This window comes from Pristiophorus japonicus, chromosome 8 (genome assembly GCF_044704955.1).
Source record: "Pristiophorus japonicus isolate sPriJap1 chromosome 8, sPriJap1.hap1, whole genome shotgun sequence".
NCBI lineage: Eukaryota > Metazoa > Chordata > Chondrichthyes > Pristiophoridae > Pristiophorus > Pristiophorus japonicus.
In genome coordinates this window covers 198,775,689-198,787,975 of record NC_091984.1, presented here as the reverse complement: position 1 = coordinate 198,787,975, position 12,287 = coordinate 198,775,689, and the positions used below count along the sequence as shown (strand labels likewise).

Here is a 12,287-nt window from a genome sequence, read left to right as displayed (position 1 = left end):
TGTGCAAAATTAAGGCACATGGTATTGGGGGTAATGTATTGACGTGGATAGAGAACTGGCTGGCAGACAGGAAGCAAAGAGTGGGAATAAATGAGTCCTTTTCAGAATGGCCGGCAGTGACTAGTGGGATACCGCAAGGTTCAGTGCTGGGACCCCAGCTATTTACAATATATATTAATGATTTAGACGAAGGAATTGAATGTAATATCTCCAAGTTTGCAGCTGACACTAAGCTGGGTGGCAGTGTGAACTGTGAGGAGGATGCTAAGAGGCTGCAGGGTGACTTGGACAGGTTAGGTGAGTTGGGCAAATGCATGGCAGACGCAGTATAATGTGGATAAATGTGAGGTTATCCACTTTGGTGGCAAAAACAGGAAGGCAGATTATTATCCGAATGGTGACAGATTAGTAAAATGGGAGGTGCAACGACACCTGGGTGTCATGGTACATCAGCCATTGAAAGTAGGCAAGCAGGTACAGCAAGCAGCAAAGAAAGCAAATGGCATGATGGCCTTCATAGCAAGAGGTTTTGAGTAAACGAGCAGAGAGGTCTTGCTGCAGTTGTACAGGGCCTTGGTGAGACCACACCTTGAGTATTGTGTGCAGTTTTGGTCTCCTAATCTGAGGAAGGACATTCTTGATATTGAGGGAGTGCAGTGAAGGTTCACCAGACTGATTTCCGGGATGGAAGGACTGACATATGAGGAGAGACTGGATCAACTGGGCTTGTATTCACTGGAGTTTAGAAGAATGAGAGGGGATCTCATAGAAACATATAAAATTCTGACGGGATTGGACAGGTTAGATGCAGGAAGAATGTTCCCATTGCTGGGGAGTTCCAGAACCAAGAGTTACAGTCTAAGAATAAGGGATAAGCCATTTAGGACCGAGATGAGGATAAACTTCTTCATTCAGAGAGTGGTTAACCTATGGAATTCTCTACCACAGAAAGTTGTTGAGTCCAGTTCATTGAATATATTCAAAACGGAGTTAGATGTGGCCCTTACGGCTAAAGAGATCAGGGGTATGGAGAGAAGGCAGGAGTGGGGTACTGAAGTTGCATGATCAGCCATGATCATATTGAATGGTAGTGCAGGCTCGAAGGGCCGAATGGCCTGCTCCTGCACCTATTTTTTATGTTTCTAAGACAGCACTACACTGAAATGCAGTTTATGTATAGGAATAAATTATTCATGTTTTATTCATGATGTACAAGTGTTATGTTTACTGAATTACATAGATTGAATACCTTATTTTAAAATAATGCATCTATAATTTATCAAACGTAATTTCTACGTGGTGAAGGCCAACACTGTGCTAATTTAACTGTTTCACAATGAACAAGCAATCTATAAAGATTTAAGCAGTCATTTTACATTATTTTATACATTGAAAGTGCATATTTTATAATCAAACATTTAAGGGGGAAAAAATTCCACTGCGCCCCATTTGGGGACAGTAACACTCGCGAGGCGCAAAATTATTTGAATCACTTCCTTTCTGGAGCGCTAGCGGGGCAGACACATCGGGGACAGGGTGCAGCGCTACGCACTGGGCCGTGTAGTGCTACCACGTAGGAGGGGTTCTTCCATTAATTTAAAGGGCCCAAGTTGCAAACTCTGCATTATAAAAATGGACCTACATCGACCAATGGGGAGCGGGATGCACGCGCGATAGGTACTCAAACAGAGTGCTGGGCTGAACGATCGCGACGGAGTCTCAATTCCGCCTCTCAGCCTGACTTAGTGCCGCCCCCACTATGACGGACTTCCGGTCCAACATTAAAAAATCTTCTAAGTGCTGAAAACCGATCCAACATTTCCCGCGGAAAAAACTTCAAAAAAAAGGTAGGTCTGCCAGCTTTCTAGCGGCCCTGAATTTCGGCCCCCAAGTGTTTGGGATATTTTACCTTCATCTCTTCTCTTCAGTGTAAAAAATTAAGATAAAACAGCAATTTATCCATTTGATATCAAAACTACTTTGTAACAGTAAATTGATGTTAAAAAGCGTCGGTCGAGAAATTTGGGTCATTTGCACATCCCGTTGGCACTAACTACTTTTCTCCCGGGCGTGGCACCGCTAATGACTACTACTAAATTTGGCGGGGGTTTCGCAGCGGTGGTAACCTGTTGCACTCCGCTCCGCCAGCGATGACGATGTCATCACCGTGCGCAGCGCCCCGAACCCTACATGAAGCATCGAACCCTGAAGCTGCGCCGGGCAATGACAGCGACAGCTAGAAGGGAGGGGGTGTGGGCCTTTACAAAAATAATTTTGTCGATTTTGTCTTATGCTTTGTTGGCACTTTGAATGCAGGGTCTGTGCAGTGATCTGCTCGAGTGCCAGGCAGTTGGCACCGCACCCCCGCTCCCCAATGGTCCAGATAGGACTCTTTCATTCCTGCAGAGTTTGCAGCTTGGGCCCTTCCCTTTAATTAAGGGAAAAGTCCTTCCTACAGGGCAACACTACGCGGCCCAGCGCTACGCTCCGCACTCCTGCGCTCCGCACTCGACACGTCCGCCCCAGAAAGGAAGTGGAGCGTGTTATTTTGTGATCCACCTCCTTACGGGAGCGGTAACCCCAATTTCTCGCGAGAGGCGAGACTTCTATGCCTGGCATAAAGTCTCACGGGTATTACCGCCCCCAAAAGGGGTGCATGAAATTTTTCCTCCATAGTCTGTGACTTCTGGTGCACTCACTGAAGGTTTATAGGCGGTTTCATAGGCTATCTGCAACTTGAGTTCTGTCCTATCCTCCCCCACCCTTAGAATTGATTGAATCACCAAACATGGATTGTACTCAATGTAGATCCAAGCAAAAATATAGCTAATGTAAGTACAATTCAACCCCAAAGAATAAGCACAAAAGCTGTCAGCAGAAAACTCCACAATATCACACAAAAATCTGGTCATTGAATGATTCTAATTTCTGGCAGGAATAAAAATGAGTAACTAAGAGCCATTACTACCAATAACAACTAATAACGGACGCTTCTGATCGCTGTCACTCCCAGCATCACCCCCTGGCTCCTGATCCCTGCCCTCCAGGCTTCCCGGCCCTGACCCCCAATCCCACTCCCTCTAGACCCAGACCTCCCTTGTGCCTGTACCCTGATCCCATGAGCCACTGTCTACTGATACTAACCCCACCTCCGACACCCACGATCACCCCCCACCCCCCCCTCCGAGGCCTGTGTTCCTTCCCCACCAAGCCATTATTTGAGGCACTAACAGAGGCCGAAATCTTCCACCACTCACTTTCTTGGGGGGGTGAAATTGCCCCACGCCCAGTTTGGAGGCAATAACCTTCCGGGGCCGGGACATTTATCGCCCGGCCTGTAAGTTCTGCCCCCGGCGCAGAATTCACCCTTCCACCCCCCAATGGAGGGGGAGCACTATCAGAGACACTCTGCATCCGTGGAGGGATGCCCGGGGTGGTAGGGCGTCATTGAATCTAGCGCCGCGCTCGAGAGCCAAGCGCCCTGCTGGCAACGTCAACATTATGTGGAGATCCGCGTAGCGCTGACGTGGCAGAATGCCCTTCCCTTTCAATTAAAGGGGAGGTACACTGCGCGCTCCGCAATCCCTTTGGTGACCGCCACTGGGCCACCAGGGACACCCTCAACCGGGTCAACAGCCCGGCACCCATAACGGAGAACCGGGCTGCAGGATGATGGCCCGGCCGAGGTGAGGGCCACCATTTTTGGGCCGACAGATGAGTTGGCCTACTGAAAAATATGGCAGCCTACGGCACAAACAGCCTCCCCTTTAAAGGACGCCCCGACAGCGGATGTTCGCCAGCTTCGCGACCCGCTAGGCTGGCGATGACATCGGCCGGCGCCATCCTCAGCATCCGTGCGGCAATTTTCCCCGCGGGGAAGGGGTCGGCACGGGGCCGTGAGGGGTCAACGCACACGGTGATGACATCATCGCCATGCGTGCACCAGCCTGGGGTGCAAATCAAGGGGTGCGGCGCTAACGACACACCACCCCCCCAAACTTCCAGGGCAATTTGCCCGGAGGCGCTATTGGCACCTTCCCCAGGGGATAACCTCGTTGCACCCCATTAGCGACCCACAGATGCGCTAATAGGGCTGTAAAAAAGGGCAATTTTGTCCTTTTGGTCTCCTCCCACAGCGCCATTCCTATGCAAATGAGGACTGAGGCCCAATATCTGGAGCTCCTTGGGGCTCACCTTTTATGCGCAGGGTAAATTCTGAATTTCTAGGCTAGAGGAAGTGGGAGCTGGACGGAGGCAACAGCGATCGCCCATTTCTATCCAGAGCAGTACTGAGGTATGCAGTGCATGGTTACAATGTTGTCAATGTTCTCTGGAGGATACTGTAAGGGCTAAGTGTTATATATGTGGACTTGTATTTACTCTGTACAGCCACCAGAGGGCTCATCCCCTGGAATCCCAAGGGATCACATAATCCCTTGGGAGCACAGACATTTAAGGAGGTTTCACAGGTTGGAGAGGCACTCTGGAGACCTGCAACAAAAGACTACGGTCAAACTTTACTTTGAGCTCAGTGTTCAGTCTGACTCTTTTTCCATACACAACAACTGGCGACGAGATACAGATAGCGAACCCAAAGATACAGAGAACAGTGGGCATCCTGGAGACATTTTCGGAGAGAGATGATTGGGAAACTTTTGTGGAGCAACTCGACCAATACTTCATGGCCAACAAGCTAGGTGGGGAAGAGAATGCTGCCAAACGAAGGGCGATCCTCCTCACCGTCTGTGGAGCACCAACGTATAGCCTCATGAAGAATCTGCTCACTCCAGCGAAACCCACGGAGAAATCGTACGATGATTTGTGCACACTGGTCCGAGAGCATTTGAACCCGAAGGAAAGCATTCTGATGGCGAGGTACTGGTTCTACACCTACAAAAGGTCTGAAGGCCAGGAAGTGGCAAGTTATGTTGCCGAGCTAAGACGCCTTGCAGGACATTGTGAATTTGAAGGACAGTTAGAGCACACGCTCAGAGACATTTTCGTACTTGGCATTGACCACGAAACCATACTTCGCAAACTTTTGACTGCAGAGACCCCAACCTTGAGTAAGGCCATAGCAATAGCCCAGGCGTTCATTGCCACCAGTGACAATACGAAGCAAATCTCTCAGCACACAAGTGCTGCTACAAGTACAGTGAACAAAGTGATGTTATTTTCAAATCGTAACGTACAGGGCAGGTCACACATACCTTCTGCTGCACGTCCACAGATGACTCAGAGTCCACCATCACCCGCTGCGGGGGTGATCATCATTTCCATTCATGCCGATTCAAAGAGTACGTTTGCAAAGCCTGTGGAACAACGAGTATGCAGGCGAGCTGCTAAGCCTATTAAACCTGCAAACCACCATGTTGCAGAGGAGGGCAGATCCACAGAGGATCACGATGAACCAGAGCCTCAGATAGAGGAAGCAGAGGTACATTGAGTGCACATATTCACCGTGAATTGTCCCGCGATAATGCTGAATGTTGAACTAAATGGACTCCCGGTGTCAATGGAGCTGGACACAGGCACGAGCCAGTCCATGATGGGCAAAAAGACTTTCGAAAGTTGTGGTGCAACAAAGCCTCAAGGCCAGTCTTAACTCCAGTTCGCACGAAACTAAGAACTTACACGAAAGAACTGATTCCTGTAATCGGCAGTGCTACTGTAAAGGTCTCCTACGATGGAGCGGTGCACAAGCTACCACTCTGGGTGGTACCGGGCGATGGTCGCATGCTGCTCGGCAGGAGCTAGCTGGGAAAGATACGTTGGAACTGGGACAACGTCCGAACGCTATCACCCGCTGACCGGGTCTTAAACAAATTTCCTTCGCTGTTCGAACCAGGAATCGGGAAATTCCAAGGGGCAAAAGTGCAGATCCACCTAATTCCGGGGGCGCGACCCATCCATCACAAGGCAGAGCAATACTGTACATGATGAGAGAAAGGGTAGAGATTCAGCTAGACCAGCTGCAAAGAGAGGGCATCATTTCACCGATCGAGTTCAGCGAGTGGGCCAGTCCTATTGTCCCAGTCCTCAAGGGAGACAGCACCGTCAGAATCTGTGACGATTACAAAGTAATTATCAATCATTTCTCCCTGCAGGACCAATACCCACTACCAAAGGCCGACGACCTCTTTGCAACGCTGGCGGGAGGAAAGACGGTCACGAAGCTGGATCTGACTTCAGCCTACATGACGCAGGAACTGGAGGAATCATCGAAACCCTCACCTGCATCAACACGCACTAGGGTCTTTTTGTTTATAACAGATGCCCGTTTGGAATCCGATCAGCGGTGGTGATATTCCAGAGAAAAAGTTTACTGAAGTCGGTGCCGCACACCGTGGTCTTCCAGGACGACATCTTGGTCATAGGTCGGAACACAGGCGAGCTCCTGCAGAACCTGGAGGAGGTTCTTAGTCGACTCAACCGCGTGGGGCTCAGGTTAAAATGCTCGAAGTGCGTTTTCCTGGCGCCTGAAGTGGAGTTCTTGGGAAGGACGATTGTGGCGGACGGCATCAGGCCCACCAACGCGAAGACGGAGGCAATCGAGAACGCACCGAGGCCACACAACGTGACGGAGCTGCGGTCGTTTCTGGGACTTTTGAATTACTTTGGTAACTTCTTACGGGTTTCAGTACACTGCTAGAACCACTACGAAAAGGGGGCGAATGGGTTTGGGGCAAAAGCCAAGAAAATGCCTTTGTAAAAGCGAGAAAAGTGTTATGCTCAAACAAATTGCTTGTATTGTATGATCCATGTAAGCGTTTGTACTAGCATGTGATGCGTCGTCATATGGTGTCGAGTGTGTATTGCAACAAGCTAATGATTTCGGAAAACTGCAACTGGTTGCTTATGCATCTAGGAGTCTGTCTAAAGCTGAGAGAGCCTACAGCATGATTGAAAAAGAAGCGTTAGCATGTGTCTATGGGATAAAGGAAATGCATCAATACCTGTTTGGGCTAAAATTTTAATTGGAAACTGACCATAAGCCACTTATATCCCTGTTTTCCAAGAGTAAAGGGATAAATACCAACGCATCAGCCCGCATCCAGAGATGGGCGCTCACGTTGTCTGCAGACAACTATGCCATCTGCCACAGGCCAGGCACAGAAAACTGCGTCAATGCTCTCAGTAGGCTGCCATTGCCCACCACGGGGGTGGAAATGGCACAGCCCGTAGATCTAGCCATGGTTATGGAAACATTTGAGAGTGAGCAATCACCCGTCACTGCCCGGCAGATCAAAACCTGGGTAAGCCAGGACCTCTTAAATAATCTCTAGTCAAAAGCTATGTGCTTCACGGGAGCTGGTCCAGTGTCCCAGTGGAAATGCAGTAAGAGATAAAGCTGTTCCAGCAGCGCAAAGGTGAAATGTCTATACAGGCAGACTGCCTTCTGTGGGGCAATCGAGTAGTGGTCCCCAAGAAGGGCAGAGACACCTCCATCAATGACCTCCACAGTACCCACCCAGGCATCGTAATGATGAAAGCGATAGCCCGATCCCACATGTGGTGGCCTGGTATCGATGCGGACTTAGAGTCCTGCCTTCACAGATGTAATACATGCTCGCAGTTAAGCAATATACCCAGGGAGGCACTGCTAAGTTTATGGTCTTGGCCCTCCAAACTATGGTCTAGGGTACACGTCGGCTATGCAGGCCTGTTCTTGGGTAAAATGTTCCTTATGGTTGTAGACGCATATTCCAAGTGGATTGAATGTGAGATAATGTCGGCTAGCACGTCCACCGCCACTACTGAAAGCCTGCGGGCCATGTTTGCCACACACGGCTTACCCGATGTCCTGGTGAGCGACAACGGGCCATGTTTTACCAGTGCTGAGTTCAAAGAATTCATGACCCGTAATGGGATCAAACATGTCACATCTGCCCCGTTTAAACCAGCGTCCAATGGTCAGGCAGAGAGAGCAGTGCAAACCATCCAGCAAGGCTTGAAGAGGGTAACTGAAGGCTCACTGCAGACTCGCCTATCCCGAGTCCTGCTTAGCTATCGCATGAGACCCCACCCACTCACTGGGATCCCACCTGCTGAACTGCTCATAAAAAGAGCACTTAAGACAAGGCTCTCGTTAGTTCACCCTGATCTACATAAACAGGTAGAGAGCAGGCGGCTTCAATAAAGTGCATACCATGATAGCGCAAATGTGTCACACGAGATTGAAATCAATGATCCTGTATTTGTATTAAATTATGGACAAGGTCCCAAGTGGCTTCCCGGCACTCTCGTGGCCAAAGAGGGAAGCAGGGTGTTTCGGGTCAAATGTTCAAATGGACTCATTCACCGGAAATACTTGGACCAAATCAAACTCAGATTCACGGACTATCCTGAGCAACCCACCTTGGACCCTAGCTTTTTTGATCCCCCAACATACACACCAGCGGCAACTGGCACCACGGTTGACCACGAAGCAGAACCCACCATCCATAGCAGCCCTGCCAGGCCCAATACACCAGGCAGCCCAGCAAGGTCAGCTGCACAGCAGCCCAGCGAGGGTCCAACAAATGATTCAACAACACCAGCTTTCACACCGAGACGATCAATCAGGGCAAGAAGAGCCCCAGATTGACTCACATTGTAAATAGTTAAACTATTGACTTTGTGGGGTTGGGAGTGTTGTTATATATGTAGACTTGTGTTTACTCTATACAGCCACCAAAAGGCTCAACCCCTGGAGTCCCAAGGGATCTCATAATTCCTTGGGAGCACAGGTATTTAAGGAGGCTTCACAGGTTGGAGAGGCACTCTGGAGACCTGCAATAAAAGACTACGGTCACACTTTAATTTGAACTCACAGTGTTCAGTCTGACTCTTTCTCCATACACAACACTAGGCATCTGACATGTTGCTTTAGCACCTCAGTTGTCTGTTCAGTGAAGGACCTAGTTTACCCATTTGCTTCATTATATCTGGTCTCGGTTGGAGTACAGAGGTTTATTAGGTATAGGTGCACTGCCTATACCTAATCTCCCATGACCTATATCTTTGCGGAGCCAAACTTCCTTCTCTTTCAAAGAACTGTATGTTTGATTACCCAAGAATGAAACTTCATACATACTCTTCAAGAAGGTTACCGTTTGATTATTCTGTTCATACGTTGTCTTTTGATTATTCTGTTCATACTATTTGCACATTGATAGAATATAGCCCTTCCTATTTAAGTGAGTCAGAGGATTGTTAAGCGGTAAGCTTCCTAAGCCGCTATTGGACCAAGGCCATCTTCTCCTCTTGCTACACCAAGAGATATGTGGCAGTGGTCAACGTGCCATGTTTTATTCTAAAAACGCACCAAAAATAACTTTAAGCTATTTAATGTCCTATGATTTAAAAAAAGCTAGCAAACAAAATATTGCAGCCACACTAAAATGCCAGAATAATTTAAGAATTATTGGTGTCCTCAAGGAATGAAGGGAAGTGATTTAGTAACTTTAGGCAGGTTGGTGAAATGCGCAGACACATGGCAGATGCCATTCAATGCAGAGAAGTGTGAAGTGATGTATTTTGGGAGGCAGTATAAATGGTACAATTTTAAAGCGGGTGCAGGAACAGAGGCATGGCGATTAACACATACACAAATCTTTGAAAGTGGTAGGATAAGTTGATAAAGCTGTTAGAAAAGCATACAGGATCCTTGGCTTTATAAATAGAGGCATAAAGCACATAAGCAAGGAAGATAAGCTAAACCTTTATAAATCATTACTCAGCTAGAGTATTGTGTCCAATTCTGAGCACCACACTTCAGGAAGGACGTCAATGCCTTGGAGAGGGTACAGATGAGATTTACTAGAATGGTATCGGGGATGAGGGCTTTCAGTTTTCTGGAGAGAAGCTGCAATTGTTCTCCTGAGAGCAGAGAAGGGAGATTTAATAGAGGTGTTCAAAATTATAAGGGGTTTTGATAGAGTAGATAGGGAGAAACTGTTTCCACTGGCAGCAGGGTCAATAACCATAGGCACAGATTTAAAATGATTGATAAAAATGCCAAGGGGAGATTAAGAGAATTTTTTTTCATGGGGAGTTGTTACGAACTGGAATGCATCCTGAAAGGGTGTTGGAAGCAGATTCAGTAGTGACTTTCAAAAGGAAATTGAAACTCTACATAACAAGGAAACATGTGCAAGGTTATGAAGAGAGAGCAGGAGAGTGGGACCAATTTGTAGCTCTTTCAAAGAGCCAATACAGGCACAATGGGTCGAATATTCTCCTTCTGTCTTAGGATAAGGGGCAGGCCGTTTAGAACTGAGATGAGGAGAAACTTCTTCACTCAGAGAGTTGTTAACCTGTGGAATTCCCTGCCGCAGAGAGTTGTTGATGCCAGTTCATTGGATATATTCAGGAGGGAGTTAGATATGGCCCGTATGGCTAAAGGGATCAAGGGGTATGGAGAGAAAGCAGGAAAGGGGTACTGAAGGAATGATCAGCCATGATCTTATTGAATGGTGGTGCAGGCTCGAAGGGCTGAATGGCCTACTCCTGCACCTATTTTCTATGTTTTCTATGTTTTCTATGTATGATTCTATGACTAAACTGTTATAGCTTTTTTTGAATGTGGATAATGATGAAAATACTGCAATGCAGAGGGACACAGGAGTCTCACACATAACCTGTTAGATTCAATGAGGCAAGAGCAATTGTGCTTAGGGTAATAAATTATAAGGTCATGGGATGCTATGCAAGGTAATGGAACTAAGAAATACCTGGTAAAGCTCCCTCGATTCTGTCAAAACAATATGGCTCAACTTAATCAACCCTTAATATGCCAGTGCAAATTACCCAATTAATACACTAGACATTCTTATGGCCGCTCTTGGTAAGACTGCCAACTTTTTGTCTACTTGTGCCAAAATCATGGTGTGGGGTTCCATTCTTATTAGCAACTATTTTAAGAATTTCACATTGGACTTTTACAGCCAGCAGCAAAAGCAGACTTTCATCTGATCAGCTTGCACTGGCTTTGAATTCTGATTCCACTAGTTAAAAAAAATCCAATTGCATCACCTAATACCTTTTACGGAAGAATTTTCAACTCAGTTGCATGAAACATTGCAAATAAATTGTATTATTATACCCATATCAGGCTGATGTCTAGCAACACAAACCAAGCTTGACAGGTCGCAGAAGACAGATCAGATTACAGCGATGTTGCAGAAATTGCATGCCAGGTCAGACCAAACTGAAAATCCACCTTCTGCAGAGCTCTAGTTTTTTTTCTCTGAGCCCTTTAATATTACACATTGTTATTTTTTTTAAACAGTCTAATTTACCGCCTACCTGTTTCCTAGCCTTCTCTTCCCTTGCCTGCGTTTTCATTTGTTGGACCTCCAAAGAGTCCACTCTTCGCCTTCGCATGAACAAGTCATGGTTTCCGATACAAAGCTGCAAAATCTGAAGTATTTGAGGAGTGTTATTTTAAATCACCTTTGATTGTGAAAATTACCATCAAATCTTTGTTATTATAGAATCTCTCAGTTGTTGCAGTATAAGGGCTTTTTCATTATCAACGTAGAAATTTACATTCAGCAGTGATATAATATAGAGTGTAGTGTAACAAAATTTGCAGATGACACAAAGATTAGTGGGAAAGCAGGTTGTGTAGAGGATACAGAGGCTACAGAGAGATTTAGATAGGTTAAGCGAACGGGCTAAGGTTTGGCAGATGGAATACAATGTCGGAAAATGTGAGGTCATCCACCTTGGGGAAAAAAAACAGTAAAAGGGAATATTATTTGAATGGGGAGAAATTACAACATGCTGCAGTGCAGAGGGACCTAGGGGTCCTTGTGCATGAATCCCAAAAAGTTAGTTTGCAGGTGCAGCAGGTAATCAGGAAGGCGAATGGAATGTTGGCCTTCATTGCGAGAGGGATGGAGTACAAAAGCAGGGAGGTCCTGCTGCAACTGTATAGGGTATTGGTAAGGCCGCACCTGGAGTACTGCGTGCAGTTTCTTCTCCCAGAGGGTTGTGAATCTGTGGAATTCTCTGCCCAAGGAAGCAGTTGAGGCTAGCTCATTGAATGTATTCAAATCACAGATAGATAGATTTTTAACCAACAAGGGAATTAAGGGTTATGGGGAGCGGGCGGATAAGTGGAGCTGAGTCCACGGCCAGATCAGCCATGATCTTTTTGAATGGCGGAGCAGGCTCGAGGGGCTAGATGGCCTACTCCTGTTCCTAATTCTTATGTTCTTATAAAAATACATTGACGTGACTTCTTTTACCCATTACTCATAGAATACTAAAATCTAAATAACACATCTTTCAAACCTGAA

General features: G+C 46.9%; 1 protein-coding gene across 4 annotated transcripts in view; it reads right to left on the bottom strand.

The window, feature by feature from the left end:
* LOC139268910 (merlin) overlaps positions 1-12,287 on the bottom strand; it is a 211,923-nt gene that overhangs the window by 73,326 nt on the left and 126,310 nt on the right. For all 4 annotated transcript variants that reach the window (XM_070887744.1, XM_070887745.1, XM_070887746.1 and 1 more), the window contains one exon: positions 11,290-11,403. In XM_070887744.1, coding sequence (XP_070743845.1) covers positions 11,290-11,403 — 114 coding nt within the window. The remainder of the gene's footprint in view (positions 1-11,289; positions 11,404-12,287) is intronic.